Source organism: Dasypus novemcinctus, chromosome 9 (genome assembly GCF_030445035.2).
Source record: "Dasypus novemcinctus isolate mDasNov1 chromosome 9, mDasNov1.1.hap2, whole genome shotgun sequence".
Classification (NCBI taxonomy): domain Eukaryota; kingdom Metazoa; phylum Chordata; class Mammalia; order Cingulata; family Dasypodidae; genus Dasypus; species Dasypus novemcinctus.
In genome coordinates this window covers 71,991,906-72,008,513 of record NC_080681.1, presented here as the reverse complement: position 1 = coordinate 72,008,513, position 16,608 = coordinate 71,991,906, and the positions used below count along the sequence as shown (strand labels likewise).

Here is a 16,608-nt window from a genome sequence, read left to right as displayed (position 1 = left end):
TTCCCTCAGCTGTCGTTCCCAATTGTAACCACTATGAAAATATCCAAACATTTTTATGCACCCTGCACATATGCCCTGGAGAACTCTCTCCCAATCATGTACTCCCCACCAATAAACCCCCACACCAGTATTCCTCCCCTGCCACCATCGAACCCCTCTGTGGCCCAAAACCTCCCTGAAAATGAAGCCCAGTATATTGCCAGGCTCCATTAATAGTAAAATGGAATATAGTGATGGGTTTAAAGGTTAGATATAGAATACATACTAATTTAGAAAAATTAAAGTAAAAATAAATTGGAGTATCAAAAATTTAAAAATGCAAAAGCTTTGTTTTTGATGTTTTGCCTTCCTTCACTGCAATAAGTGTTGCCCTGTATGCACATTGGCAAGGCAACTTCTTCCATCTCTTCCTCAATGTACGTCCTTTCCTTTTCTTTTTTTTTTTTCTAATTAATAAGCTTGTTTTCACAAAAGTTTTGGACCACAGTAATTCATATATACAACATACAGTACTCCCACATATTCAACATCACACACTTTGTCCCTTCCCATGCAATAATCTTTTTACATGTTCATACTATATTTACTGCAACTGATGTACAGATATTGAAACAGTAGCTTTCAAACAAGGTTACACTTGGGTTTATATTATGGTTTATATTTTAGACTACACAATTTTCTAAATTTTTGGCTATCTTATGTTTTACATTATGATTTACATTTTAGCCTATAGGCCTCTATACATTTTTGGTGTGATTTAACATGTCCTATATCCATTCTTGCATAATCTTGTGGAACACATCCATTACCCCACAGATACACTGATTCCACCTATTCAATACCTCTTTCACCCTCCCCTCAGAGCCCACAGCGACAATCACTCTTCATTGCTTGAAGGGCCATGTTAAGAGATACTTGCAAGAATGCTGAGGGCTTGACATGCTCGACTGCCCTGCCCTAATGCATTGGGAGCCACCATTTCTCTCGAGAGATACAACTCCCTTTATTTGAGAACATCAGTCCTCCCCAGGATGTGGGTATACCTTCACTCTCATTGTATGGGTCTCCATGCAATGATATAACCCACTGTAACAAAATGAGCACTCACATACTCCCTAGAAGCCTGTCCTGTGTCAGATTCTCCCCTTTTAGCATCTTAAACAGGTGGCTTTCCCTATTATATTTTTGAAAAAGTTTTTTCAGTATTATACTCTCAACCACATACCTGACAATCTCCTATGTTCATATGTTTCCCCACCCTCCCCCCAATTTCTTGGGCCATATTACCTATCCTCCCCTCCTTAGCCCACCTCAAGCCCACAAAGCCTCAACCAAAAGTATCCCTGTGCCCCCATTTTATCCCTTCCTTGTACAAATACTTACCTCCAGCTTATCATAGATTTCACCCAGGTAAGTGTCAGCTTGTAACCTTCCTCTAACCCCCAATTCCTTTAAGGCTATCATCCAGTCTCTAGCTCTCTGAAGCAGCTTGCTTTCATTGTTTCATATCATCGAGGTCATGTAGTATTTGTCCTTCAATGCCTGGGTTGCTTCACTCAACATAAGGTTCTCAAGATTCATCCATGTTATCACATGTGTTTGTACTATATTTGTTCTTATAGCTGAGTAGTATTCCATTGTACGTATATACCACATTTTATTTATCCATTCATCTGTTGATGGGCATTTGGGTTGATTCCAATTTTGGCAATAGTGAACAATGCTGCTATGAACATTGGTGTGCATATATCGGTTTGTGTCCTTGTTTTCAGTTCTACTGGGTATATACCCAGCAATGGAACTACTGGGTCATATGGCAAATCTATTGCTAGTTTTTTGAGGAACCACCAAACTGTCCTCCAGAACGACTGGATCCTTCTGCATTCCCATCAGCAGGGGATGAGTGTTTCCATTCCTCCATATCCTCTCCAGCACAGGTAGTCTTCTGTTTTTTTCATAGCTGCCAATCTTACGGGAGTAAGATGGTATCTCATTATAGTTTTGATTTACATTTCCCTGATAGCTAGAGATTTGGAGCATTTTTTTATGTGCTTTTTAGCCATTTGTATTTCTTCTTTGGAGAAGTGTCTGTTTAAATCTTTTTCCCATTTTTCTAAATGGGTTGTTTTTATTTTCAAGATATAGGCGTTCTTTATATATGCAAGATATAAGTCTCCTATCAGATATATGGTTACCAAATATTTTCTCCCATTCTGTAGGTTCTCTTTTCACTTTCTTGACAAACTCCTTTGAGGTGCAGAAGGCTTTAATTTTGAGGAAGTCCCGTTTATCTATTTGTTTTTTTGCTGCTTGTGCTTTGGGTGTAAAGTTCATGAAGCCATTTCCTACTACGAAGTCCTGTAGATGCTTCCCAACATTGCTTTCCAAAGTCTTTATGGTCTTAGCTCTTATATTTAGGTCTTTGATCCATCTTGAGTTGATTTTTGTCTAAGGTGTGAGTTGATAATCCTGCTTCATTCTTTTATATATGGATATCCAGTTCTCCAGGCACCATTTGTTGAAGAGGCCGTTCTCTCCCAGTTGAGAGGGTTTGGTGGCCTTTTCGAATATTATATGACTGTATATATGAGGATCTATATCAGAATTCTCAATTTGGTTCCATTGGTCAGTGTGCCTATCCTTGTGCCAATATCATGCTGTTTTCACTACTATAGCTTTGTAGTATGTTTTCAAGTCAGGTAGTGTGATTCCTCCAATTTCATTTTTCTTTTTCAATATGTCTTTGGCTATTCGGGGCCTCTTTCCTTTCCAAATAAATTTCATAGCTAGTTTTTCTAGTCCCTTAAAGAATGCTGTGTTGATTTTTATTGGGATTGCATTGAATGTGTAGATCAGTTTTGGTAGGATAGACATCTTAATAATATTTAGTCTTCCTATCCATGAACAGGGATTATTCTTCCATTTATTTAAGTCATCTTTGATTTCCTTGAACAGTGTTGTGTAGTTTTCTGTGTATAAGTCTTTTACATCTTTGGTTAAATTTATTCCTAGGTATTTGATTTTTTAATTTACTGTTGTAAATGGTATTTGTTCCTTGATTTCCTCCTGAGCTTGTTCATTATTGGTGTACAGAAATGCTACTGATTTTTGCACATTGATCTTATAACCTGCTACTGTACAGAACTCATTTATGAGTTCTAGAAGTTTTCTTGTAGACTTCTCAGGGTTTTCTATGTATAGGATCATGTCATCTGCAAATAATGAAATTTTGACTTCTTCCTTTCCAATTTGAATGCCTTTTATATCTGGTTCTTGCCTCAGTGCTTGAGCAAATACTTCTAAGACAATGTTAAATAGAAGGGGTGATAGTGGGCATCCTTGTCTTGTTCCTGATCTTAGAGGGAAAGATTTTAGGATTTCACCATTGTAAATGATGTTGGTTGTGAGTTTTTCATATATACTCTTTACCATGTTCAGAAAATTTCCTTGTATTCTGATCTTTTGGAGTGTTTTTATCAGGAAAGTGTGCTGTATTTTGTCAAATGCTTTTTCTGTATCTATAGATATAATCATGTGATTTTTTTCTTCAATCTATTTATATGGTGTATTACATTGATTGATTTTCTTACGTTGAACCATCCTTGCATATCCAGAATGAATCCCACTTGGTCATGGTGTATAATTCATTTAATGTGTTGTTGAATATGATTAGCAAGTATTTTGTTGAGGATTTTTGCATCTAGGTTCATTAGATAAATTGGTCTGTAATTTTCCTTTCTTGTGGTGTCTTTGTTTCGCTTTGGTTCTAGGGTAATGTTGGCATCATAGAATGAGTTAGGCAATGTTCCTTTTGTTTCAATTTTTTGGAAGAGTTTCAGAAAAATTGGCATTAGTTCTTTCCAGAATCTTTTGTAGAATTCACCTATGAAGCCATCTGGCCCAGGGTTCTTATTAGTTGGAAGGTTTTTAATGACTGATTCTCTCTCTTTACTTGTGATTGGTTTGTTGAGATCATCAGTTTCTTCTTTCGTCAATAGAGGTTGCTTATGTGTTTCTAGGAATTTGTCCATTTCCTCTAAATTGTCCATCTTGTCAGAATATAGTTTTTCAAAGTATCCTCTTATGATTGTCTTTATTTCTGTGGTCAGTGGTGATATTTCCTTTCTTATTTCTTATTATGTATATCTGCATCTTCTCTCTTTTTCTCTTTGTTAGTCTAGCTAAGGGTTTGTCAATTTTACTGATCTTCTCAAAGAACCAGCTCTTGGTTTTGCTTATATTTTCAAGTGCTTTCTTATTTTCTATTTTGTTTAGTTCTGCTCTTATCTTTGTTATTTCTTTCTTTCTTTTTCCTGTGGGGTTATTTTGTTGTTTTTTTACTAATTCCTCCAAGTGTGCAGTTAGTTCTTCAATTTTTGCTCTTCTTTTTTGATGTATGTATTTATGGCTATAAATTTCCCTCTCAGTACTGCTTTTGCTGCATCCCATAAGTTTTGGTATGTTGTGTTATCATTTTCATTTAGTTTCAAGGTAGTTATTAATTTAATTTCTTTTGAGATCCTCCTGACCCACTGTTTTTCTAAGAGTGTGCTTTTTAATTTCCATATCTTGGTGTGAAATCTGGGCCTCTGGCCCTTGCAGATTTCCAGCTTCACTCCACTGTGGTCAGAGAAATTATTTTGAATAATTTTGATCTTTCTGAATTCATTGAGCCTTTCTTTGTGGCCTAGCATATGGTCTGTCTTGGAGAATGATCCATGTGCACTTGAGAAAAATGTATATCATGCTGTATTTGGGTGTAATGTTCTGTATATGTCTATTAGGTCCAGCTCCTCTAATATACTGCTCAAAGTTTTTGTTTCTTTATTGATTCTCTTTTGAGATGTTGATAGTGTCTAAAGTTGATAGTGCTGTATTAAAGTCCCCTAATATAATTGTAGCAGCATCTATTCTTTCACTTAATTTTTCCTGTGTTTGCCTCATGTATTTGGAGGCACCCTTGTTAGAAGCATAAATGTTTATGATTGTTCATTCTTCTTGAAAGATTATCCCTTTCACTAATATGTACTGTCCATCTTTGTCTCTCATATTTGTTTTGCATTTAAAGTCTATTTTGTCTGATATTAATATAGCTACTCCTGCCCTTTTTTGGTTAAGGTTTGCTTGTAAGATTATTTTCTAACCATTCACTTTCAACCTCCTTGAATCCCTGGATCTAAGATGAGTTTCTTTTAGACAACATATAGATGGGTCATATTTCTTTATCCAATTTTCCAATCTGTGTCTCTTAACAGGTGAGTTTAATCCATTGACATTTAGTGTTATTGCTTTCAAGGAATTACTTATATTAGCCATGTTTTCTTTTGATTTGTGTTTGTCTTTTTTTTTTATTTTTTCCTCTTTTGTAGTTTTAGTTGTTCTTAACACTTTCCTCCAACTCTGTGTCTCCTGTTTGTTTCTTTCCTCCTGCAGAACTCCCTTTTTTATTTATTGAAGGGCAGGTTTCTTGTTGGCATACTCTCTTAGTTTCTGTTTATCTGTGAATATTTTGAACTCTCCATCATTTTTGAATGCTAACTTTGCTGGATAGAGTATTCTTGGTTGGAAATTATTTTCTCTTAGTACCTTGACTATGTGATACCACTGCCTTCTTGCCTCCATGGTTTCAGATGAGAAATCAGCACTAAATCTTATGGAGCCTCCCTTGTATGTAATGGTTTTCTTTTCTCTTGCTGTTTTTAGTATTTTCTCTTTGTCTTGTGCATTGGATAATTTGACAAGTATATGTCTTGGGGTAGGCCTGTTGGGATTTATGCTGTTTGGGGTGCATTGTGCTTCCTGGACATGTATATCCATCTCCCTCAATAGGTTTGGCAAGTTTTCAGCCATGATTTCCTCCAAAACTCCTTCTGTCCCTTTTCTCTTCTCTCCTCATTCTGGGATGCCTATAATGCATATGTTTCTGCATTTTGCATTGTCATTCGGGTCCCTAAACCACTGCTGGAATTTTTCCTATCTTTTTATCGGCCAGTTCTACTATCTGTTTGATTTCAGATGTACTGTCTTCCACATCGCTAATTCTTTCCTCTGCCTCTTCAAATCTGCTATTATTTGCCGAGAGTGTATTTTTGATTTCTTGGATTGTGCTATTGATCCCCATCATATCTGTGATCTTTTTGTGCATGATAATAATTTCTTATATATGCTCTCCAAGTGTTTTCTTAATATGCTTAATCTCTTCCTTCACTTCATTGAATGGTCCATGATACATGTTTTGAGAGCTTTAATTACTTGTTCGGTGTTCCACTTCTCTTCCTGGTTTTTAGTTTGTTCATTGTATTGGGCCATGGTTTCCTGATTATTCATATGGCGTATAGTTTTTTGTTGCTGTCTGGTCATCATTTTATCTTGTTGGGTTTATTCTATTGATTATCTTCTTATTCTAGCCTTGGGGTTTAATTAGTTGTTGTTTTGCGTGCGTGTTAAGTCATATCTTCTCTTTGTCACTTTTTTCTTCTTATTCTATTTCCTTGTTGTTGGCTAAGTTCCCTCAAAGGAAAATATTAGGTCCAGAGAAAGCAAAAGGGGTAAGAAAAGAAAAATATAATAGTAGTATTGATAGTGAGTGTTAGCAGAAGAATCATGTGAGATCTAGGATAATGTATATAGAACTCATGGAAGCTGTGTATAGTTATGACCATAAAAGAGTGGAGTACCTATAATGAGATATTAAACTGAATATGGGGAGGAATATAGTATGAATTAAAAGGTCAGTGTGGTCAGGAGATAGGGAAAAAGAAAAGAGAGGACAATAACATAAAGAGTGAATAAATGATAGAAAAGAGATTAGAGATATTAGAGATAAAAAGTCAGAACTATTGGGGGTTAAACAGAGAGAGGTGGAATGTAAGAGAAACAATAAATGATGAAGGAGAGAACGATGTAAAGGAAAGGGAATAGGGTTGGTAGCCAAAATCAGTACACACAGAAAAGAGAAAATTGAGGATGAGGAAGCAGAACAAAGAAGAAATGTTGCCTGCAGCACTAATATAAAAAAAGGGAGAAAAAAAGTAGAAAGAGAAGAAAAATAAAAGCAGAGAGAGGGGAGCAAAAAGAAAAAGAAAAAAAATGGCTGTGGAGGGGATAATGAGGAAGGAAAAAACAAGAAAACAGACCAACAGAAAAGCCCAGGCAAGGCCCCAGGCAAAGAATCCTCTTTGCAATTAAATAAACTGCTTAGGAGTCTGACCTTCCCCCTTTCTCCCTTCTTCGCTTCCTTCTCTCCCAGGGCAGCAGGAAGGCTGGGTGAGGGATCCTGTAGGAAATTCAAATGGGTCCCTGGTGAAACAACTCACCTGAGAAGATAATGACTCTTAATTTCTCGAGAGTGTACCCACCCCTTGCCAGGACCCCTAAAAATGCTATTGGAAGTTGTAAAGCATGTCCTACTGTCCCTCTTCCTTAGGTGTGCTACAAGGGGGCTGGTTAATTTTCTGACTCCACCGTCTCCCAGACCTAGTTTCCTATCCCAGGGCGTTTAGGTAAATTGGGCTCTCAACCAGATTTTCCTCTTCTCTTTTCCTAGACTCTCCCCAAGTCAGCTAATATCTCCTCCAAACTCAATAAAAAGGGGGCATCCAGAAAATTGAACCTGCACTCCTTGGCCCCTCTGCCCCTCCCACCTAAATTCTCCCACTTCCAGAGTTAGTGCGCCTCCGGAGGGGTAGGGGAATGCTAGATTTCTGGGAGTGCTGGGCTTGGGAAACAGCGTCCTGGGAGAATGTGGACTCGGGGTATTTAGCGTGGGCCGTGGGTTTCAGGGGATACAGGCTTGGGCCTCACACGCCTGGGGGACACGGGGCTTGGAAACTCCACCCCATAACTGGCAGCTCTCAGCAAATGCTGGGGCTCCTAGCCCTAGGGGGGGAGGGATTCACCCTCCCACGGCTTCCAAGTTCAGTGCTAGAAACCCGCAGTTCTACCCTTAGCAAACACCAACTAACTCCGCTGCAGTCTCGCCAAGTCGTCGTCCAGACACCTCCCACCCTGCAGGTTCCCGAAACAGCCCGCTCCGGTAGGACTCCGTAACCACACAGCCAGTCCTTCCTAAGAGAGATGACCACGTGTACTTACTGAGACGCCATCTTGCCCCACCTCCTCTGCTGTATATTTTACACCTAATAGCACATCTTAATCCAGCCATTAAATTTTCATTGGTAATATTTGATGTAGATTTCATAAAATTACCATTGGAAGAGTAGATTCACATACCGAGGTTGTTCTAAACATACTTAAATGTTTAGTAGCCAAACTGAATTTTTTAAAATTTCAATTTAAGTTAAAAATGAAATAAAAAGTTTAGTTCTTCCTCACTCTAGCCACACTTCAAGTGCTAAATCCACATGTGGCTAGTGGCTGCCATATTGGACAGCATAGTTCCAGAGGCCACTGTTGTGGTTTTCTTCCTCTACCTTTTCTTAGCTAAGCGCTTTTTGAGTTCAATTACAGATAGAAGCCTATTACTTAAAATGGATTAAAAATGGTGTTTCAGAGTTACTGTGTTTGCAATTGGAGGAGGTTGGTTGAGCCATTCATTCTCTCTCCCTCCATCCTCTACCCGCAACCCCAGAAACCCTGAAGCACCTCTACCCAACTCTGGAGCTTCATGGAACAGTTAACTCCTAGCACTGAGCAAATTGCTGACCACACATTCAGAATCTTAGAATCTTGGGGCTCAAAGTGATGTTCATACACACACACGCGTTCATGCACACACACATACACACATGCAGTTTAACCCTTACTTTTCCCCTCTAGTGCAGAAATACTTGTATAGACTTCTTGGGGGAGAGGAGTTCAATTCAGTTTTTGTTGAACACTTGGGAGCAGATGGAACATGTCATTCTGTTCTGTCTTATGTTGTGCCATGTGCCCTGTTCTCATCTCTCTGACTAGGTTGGGGCAAGGACTGTCTTTTGTATCCCCACAGCTCCCACACAAAGCAAGACAATCAATAAATTCTAACTGAAGGCCTGACTGACTGCAGGAATTCAAGGTCACTTGAGATATCAGGGTCACTGCATTGCACAAATCCAAAGAACATTGTTCATACTGCATTTTTTCGTTGTGCAGATAGTGGCCCTGAAAAGGTTGCAAGGTTTAGCCTAGGCTCTCTTTGCCAGCCAGATAACTTCTAAAATTCATTAAAGGAACAAAACTTTTCTTTTATCCTCTGACAGGAAGCAATTGCAAAAGTAGATTTTATTAACTTCATGTTCATCAGGGAGTGTGTGTGGATGTGTGTGTATCATATGCTAGCAGAGCTGCTGTGTCAGGAAGCCGATTTAAAACTGTTTGAGCATCTTAACCTTGTCTTCAAGAGTCCAGTGTGTTTAGATTCCTTCTGGAGTTTCCCGTGAATGGCACCTTTCTCTGGTTTGAATAATGCTTTAGAGCTCCTGACTTTGTAAAACACCCTAGAGCATGATTCATAGGTACCAAGGAAGTCTGTACACCCAAGTCACCAAGTGAGCATGGTTGCATGGTTTATATCTCTGTGAAATGGAGAAAATTAAGAGGAGGGGCATGGAGCAGAATGGTTCTCTTAGGAAAACATTGTGTTTCCCTTTGTGTTTTTGAACTTGACGGGTGTTTGTTTTTTCTCATGTCTACCCAGGAAACCAGGTTCTGCCTCCTGGAGTTTGTCTTGGAAATGGACTCACACCAGAGGCTGCCAAAGACCTTGGCCTTCCTGCTGGGATTGCTGTGGCAGCCTCACTCGTGGATGCTCATGCAGGAGGACTAGGTAATCTTCCTACTCCAAGTCTGTATCTAATACTGCCTTCAAACAGAATATTCCAACAGGACACTCCTTTACTTTTTTAAAACAAAGGTCAAGGACTGGTTATTCAGGGCATTGTAATGAAAAGCCTTTTTAACTTCGCATTTGGAGAAAATGATAGAAATTTTCCTCAAAAATAGAATTTATTTATAATTGTTCATTTCTCCACACAGAATAATAGAAAAATAATGTGAATAAATGTGTGAATGGTTATTTGATTTACTGAAAATTCAAAAAAGATAGCTTCTAACTAGTACATATGATGACAGTGTACTTAACTGTACTGTTTTTCAGTCTAATAGATTCATTTTCATAGTATATTTAGTTTACATCTTAGATTCAATTGATTGATTATAGTCTTGTTTTTATCTCCTGAATAACTCTCAAACCTGTTGTTCATGCATTCATTCATTTATTTATAAAACATGGTGCTACGGATCAGTGAATTTAAAACAAAACAAAAAGTAAACTAGAGTTCTCTTCCCACATGGGAATTTTAATGGAGGAGGAGGTAGACAATAAAACAAGAAATTAGAATAAAGTGTGATGAGTCTGTCTTCCTCACTGATTTTGTATTTTTTTTGTTCAGATTTCGTTTTCATTCACTTTAATTATAGCTACGTTTTGTAGCCTTTCTCATGTAGTTTTTTCTTTTTAAAAAAAACAAAACAATTGCTCATAATTCATGGGGTCAACTTAGTAGATCATGACCATTGAATTTTTGGAATAAAATGAAATAGAATAGGATAAAATAGAACAGAGTAGGAAACATCAGTGTGCATTTCACATAATAACGATAAGTAGTGTTTTGTGAACTTTATGTTCCCATTTTTCATGTTTGTGCATATTGTATAATGGGTTTTGATGAAAATGAATTTCTTACTGTGGATCATGATAAAAATTTCTGAAGGATATTCCCATTTGTATTTCATATTATAGCCAAGAATTACCTTCCTAATACTTATATCTGATTATGCTCCTATGACTGTGAGCATTTATATCACCATGCCTTTGCACATGTGTTTCTCTGCCCAGAATGATTGGTCCTCCACTTCTTCAGGTACTTGGCTTCTGCTCTGACTCAAAGACTCATCTCAGATGCTTTCTCCTTTGCATTGCCTTCCATGAATTATTCAGAATGATTTAGGAATTCTCTAAATTGTTCTTTTTTTAACTCTTTTACTTGCCCTTTATTGAAGAAATGATCACACTATGTTATAATTATTGATTAATCTACTTGTCTTTTCCATTTGACAATGAGCTCCTTGAGGGGAGGGACATTATATTATTATTTTTGTATCTTCTGTACTGAACCATGTGCATAGTAACTATAGGTGCTTAACAAATTATTTTTTCCCCAATTTATTTATTTTTTTAATTTAAAATTTTTAATTGAAATATATCATTCATACATGAACACGCATAAATAATAAGTGTATAGTAAAGATTGTGAACTTACAAAATAAACATATATAACTCACATGGAAGTCTCATACATCACTCTTTCACCAACTCTTTGCATTGTTGTGAAATATTTGTTACAAACTATGCAAGAGCATTGTCAAAATATTACTACCAACTGTAGTCCATATCTTATATTTGGTGTATTTTTTCCTCAAAACCATACTGTTTTTTAAAAATATATTTTTGTTACAGATATTGTGAACTTGGAAAACAATCATACATATGTGTAGATGTCCCATATAACTCCACACCCTGGTGGAACATTTGTTACAGATTATGAGACAGTATCATCAGACTATTACCACCAGTCATCATCCATAACATACATTTGGCACACTTTTTCCATACATCTCCATTATCAACACAGTACAGATTTGGCACTGATGCAAGAATGTTATAGTATTGCCATCAACCACAGTCTATAGGTCACACCAATTGTAGTTTTCCCATGCTTCTCCATGTTCCCATCACCTTGTAATAGTGATGTACATCTGCTCTAGCTCACAGAAGGACTCTCTTGCATTTGTACCCTTAACCACAATTCTCAACTGCCTCTGGGTTCACTGTATTATTCAGTCCCTAGATTATTCTTTAGCTTTCTTTCTATTGACATTTACTTCCCCAGATTACCTTTTTCAGCCACAATCCCATTTATAAACCAATTGCTATCACTGTAATCTGTTACTATCAACTCTATCCATCTCCACACTTTTACAGTCAAGTTAATTAAAACCTCTACATACATTAAGCATCCATAGTTCTTCTCAATCCTCCTCTTATCTACTAATAACCTATACTCTAGGTTTTAATACCATCTGTTTATTATTTGTATTTAGTTCATATTGAGACCATGAAATAGTTGTCCTTTTGTGTCTAACTGACTTGATTTAGTATAATGTCATCAAGACTCATCCATATTATCACATATGTCCCAATTTCATTTTTTCTTACTGTAGCATAGTATTTCATCATATGTATATACCACATTTTGTTTATTCATTCATTGGTGGATGGGTACTTGGGTTGTTTCCATCTTTTGGAAATTGCGAATAACGCCGCTGTGAACATTGGTGTGCAGATGTCTGTTCATGTCATAGTTTTTAGTTCTTCTAGATATATTCCTAGGAGAGGCATTGCTGGATCATATGGCAATTCTATATTTAGCTTCCTGAAGAAGCAGCAAACTGTCTTCCACAGAGGCTGCATCATTTTACACTCCCAGCAATAGTGACGAAATGTTCCTATTTCTCTACATCCTCTCCAGCACTTATTCCTGTCTGTTTTTTTAATAATGGCCATTCTATGTGGTGTTAGATGATATCTCATTGTTGTTTTAATTTGCATTTCCATAAGAGCTAGTGATATGGAGCATTTTTTCATGTGCTTTTTGGCCGTTTGTGTTTTCTCTTTGGAGAAATGTGTAGTTAAATCTTTTGCCCATTTTTAAATTGGATTGCTTGCTCTTTTGTTGTTGACTTGTACAATCTCTTTATATAGAATGGAAATCAAACCCTTATTGGATAAGTGGTTTCCAAATATTTTCCCCCATTGACTGGGCTGCCTTTCACCTTCTTGATGAAGTCCTTTGAATCACAGAAGTGTTCAAGTTTGAGGAGGTCCCATTTATCCGTGTTTTCTTTTGTTGCTCTTGGCTTTGGTGTAAGGTTTAAGGATCCACCACCTACCACCACATCTTGAAGATGCTTCCCTATATTTTCTTCTAAGAGCTTTATTGTACTTCCTTTTATATTTAGGTCTTTGATCCCTTTTGAGTTAATTTTTTGGATAAGGTGTGAGATAGGGGTCTTCTTTCTTTCTTTTGGCTATGGATATCCAGTTCTCCCAACACTATTTGTTGAATAAACTGTTCTGCCCCACTTGGGAGGGCTTGACAGGCTTGTTAAAAATCACTTGGCCATAGATGTGAGGGTCTTTTTCTGAACCATCGATTCAGTTCCATTGGTTTATGTATCTATCTTTATGCCAATACCATGCTGTTTTTACCACTATAGCTAGGTAATATGATTTAAAGTCTGGGAGTGAGAGTCTTCCAACTTCACTTTCCCAAGGATGTTTCTAAAGCTATTTGGGGCCTCTTACCCTTCCAGATAAATTTGATAATTGAATTTTCCATTTGCTTAAAAAATGCTGGTAGAATTTTTATTGGGATTGCTTTGAATCTGTACATCAATTTGGGTAGAATTGACATCTTAATTATGTTTAGTCTTCCAATCCATGAACATGTAATGTTCTTCCAATTATTTAGGTCTTTTTTTATTTCTTTTAACAATGCCTTATAGTTTTCTGAATACAAGTGCTTTGCGTCCTTCGTTAAGTTTATTCCTAAATATTTGATTCTTTTAGTTTCTACTGTAAATGGAATTTTTTCCTGACTTCTTCCTCAGATTATGCATTATTAGTGTATAGAAATACCACTTATTTTTGCGTATTGATCTTGTATCCTGACACTCTGCTGAAATCATTTATTAGCTCTAGTAGTTCTGTTGTAGATGTTTCGGGACTTTCTAGATTTACAATCATATCATCTGCAAATAGTGAAAGTTTTACTTCTTCCTTTCCAATTTGGATGCCTTTTATCTCTTTTTCTTGCATGATTGCTCTAGCTAGAACCTCTAGCACTATATTGAACAACAGTAGTGACGGTGGGCATCCTTGTCTTATCCCTGATCTCAACGGGAAAGCTTTTAGTCTTTCACCATTGAGTACAATGTTAACTGTGGGTTTTTCATATATGACCTTTATCATGTTGAGAAAGTTTCCTTCAATTCCTATTTTTTTGGAAAGGACAAATGAGTTCATATTACTATGAGTCTCCAAAACAGAGCCAGGAGGTCTTTGGAGGGGTCATGCTTATGCACACCTCAGCAGGGTCCCAGAGACAGCCAAAGTAGATATAATCTCAGGTACTGGTTCTCCTGAGGACTACAGAGACCCACAGAATCTATGGTCATGGCAGATGGCTCTCAAGTTCAGGGCCATGTCAGTTGGCCCTCTTTGGAGTTTGACTCAGATGTGATCTTTCTACACATGCTCTTCTGTCACTTTTACTGGACCTGTGGTTGGCACTGGGGTTGGTGTATACTCAGGAGACCTGAATCTCTGGACTGTCCATGTGACAGCCAGATCCTGAGCCTCAGCAGACTTGCAACTTCTACCCTCTGGTTTATTGGACTTACCCCGGCCAGCGAACAGGGAGTGAAGAAGGTCAACCGTACACCAGGGAGCCAAGAGTGCCTACAACTGCAAGTAGGAAAATTGCATCTACCATCCATGTGGAATCTAAGCCCCCCCTCGATATAGAGGTGGAGTGGACATAACCATTGCAGGGCCCCCTGGATGGAGGAATAGAGTATGGATTAGAGTGGACTTACTGATATTCTACTATGGAATTATTGTGATTAGTTCCATAGTAGAATGGAAGAAATTGTAGCATTAATGTGGAGAAAGTGGCCACAGCAGCTGCTGAGTGTAGGAAGAAGGAAGAAGAGATGTGATGTGGGGCATTTTCGGGACTTGGAGTTGTCCTGGGTGGTACTGCAGGGACAGAACCTGGACCTTGTATGTCCTGCCATGGCCCACTGGGTGGACTGGGAGACAGTGTAAACTACAATGTAAACCATTATCCATGTGGTGCAGCAGTGCTTCAAAATGTATTCACCAAATGCAATGAATGTCCCATGATGATGCAAGAGGTTGTTGATGTGGGAAGAGTAGGTGAGGGGAGGTGTGGGTATATGGGGACCTCATTTTTTTTTAATGTAATGTTTAAAAAAATATATAAATAATAATATAAATAAAAGCAAAAAAAAATCCTATTTTTCATAGTATTTTTATCAAGAAAGAATGCTGTATTTTGTCAAATGCCTTTTCTGTGTCAACTGATAAGATCATGTGATTTTTCTTCTTTGATGTGGCATATGATGGTGATTGATTTTCTTGTATTGAGTCAGCATTGCATGACTGGTATAAAACCCACTTGATTATGATGGAAAAATTTTTTAATGTGTTGTTGGATTTGATTAGCAAGTATTTTATTGAGGATTTTTGCATCTGTATTCATTAGAGAAATGGGTCTGTAATTTTCTTTTTTTGTAATATCTTTATCTGGCTTGGTATTAGGGTGATATTCGCTTCATAGAATGAGTTTGGTAGTGTTCCTTCTTGTTCAATTTTTTGGAAGAGCTTGCATAAGATTGGTATTAAATCTTCTTTGAATGCTTGGTAGAACTTACCTGTGAAACTGTCTGGTCCTGCTGTTTGATGACTGTTTCAATCTCTTTACTTGTGATTGGATTGTTGAGGTCTTCTATTTCTTCTAGTATCAGTGTAGATTGTACATTCCTAGGAATTTTTCCATTTCATCTACATTGTCTAGTTTTTTAGCATAAAGTTGTTCATAGTATCCTCTTATGATCTCTCTCATTTCTGTGGGGTCAGTAGTAAAGTTCCCCTTTTCATTTTTTATTTAATTTATGTGAATCTTCTCTCTTTTTTTCTTAGTCAGTCTAGCTAAGGGTTTGTCAATTTTGTTAATCTTCTCAAAGAACCAAATTTTGGTTTTGTTAATTTTCTCTATTGTTTTTTTGTTCTCAATATCATTTATGTCTGTTCTGATATGTGTTATTTCATTCCTTCTACTTGCTTTGGAATTAGCTTGCTGTTCTTCTTCTAGGCCCTCCAGCTGATAAGTTAGGTAATTAATTTTAGCTCTTTCATCTTTTTTAATGTAAGCATTGAGCACTATAAATTTTCCTCTCAGGACTGCCTTCGCAGCATCCCATAGGTTTTGATATGATGCATTCTCATTGTCATTTGAGATATTTATTGATTCCTCTTGAAATTTCTTCTTTGACCCACTGATGATTTAACAGTGTGTTGTTTAATCTCCACATATATGTGAATTTTCCTTTTATTTGCTGCTTGTCAATGTCCAACTTTATTCCATTATGATCAGAGTAAGTGCTTTGTATAATTTCAGTTTTGTGGAATTTATTGAGATCTGCTTTGTGACCCAGCATACGGTCGGTCTATCCTGGAGAAAGATCCATGAGCACTTGAAAAGAATGTATATCCTGCTGTTTTGGGGCACAGTGTTCTGTATATGTCTATTAGGTTTAGTCCCATTTATCATATTATTCACGCTCTCTGTTTCTTTATTGATCTTCTGCCCAGATAGTCTATCCAATGCTGAGAGTGATGTATTGAAGTCTCCAACTATTATTGTAGAGATCTGTATTTTTGCCTTCAAGTTTGCCAGTGTTTGCCTCATGTATCTTGGGGCATCCTGGTTAGGTGCATATATATTTATGATTGTTATTTCT

General features: G+C 37.2%; 1 protein-coding gene across 8 annotated transcripts in view; it reads left to right on the top strand.

Moving 5' to 3' along the window:
- Window positions 1–16,608, top strand: part of FGGY (FGGY carbohydrate kinase domain containing) — a 531,195-nt gene that overhangs the window by 258,138 nt on the left and 256,449 nt on the right. For all 8 annotated transcript variants that reach the window (XM_058303505.2, XM_058303502.2, XM_058303499.2 and 5 more), the window contains one exon: window positions 9,638–9,766. In XM_058303505.2, coding sequence (XP_058159488.1) covers window positions 9,638–9,766 — 129 coding nt within the window. The remainder of the gene's footprint in view (window positions 1–9,637; window positions 9,767–16,608) is intronic.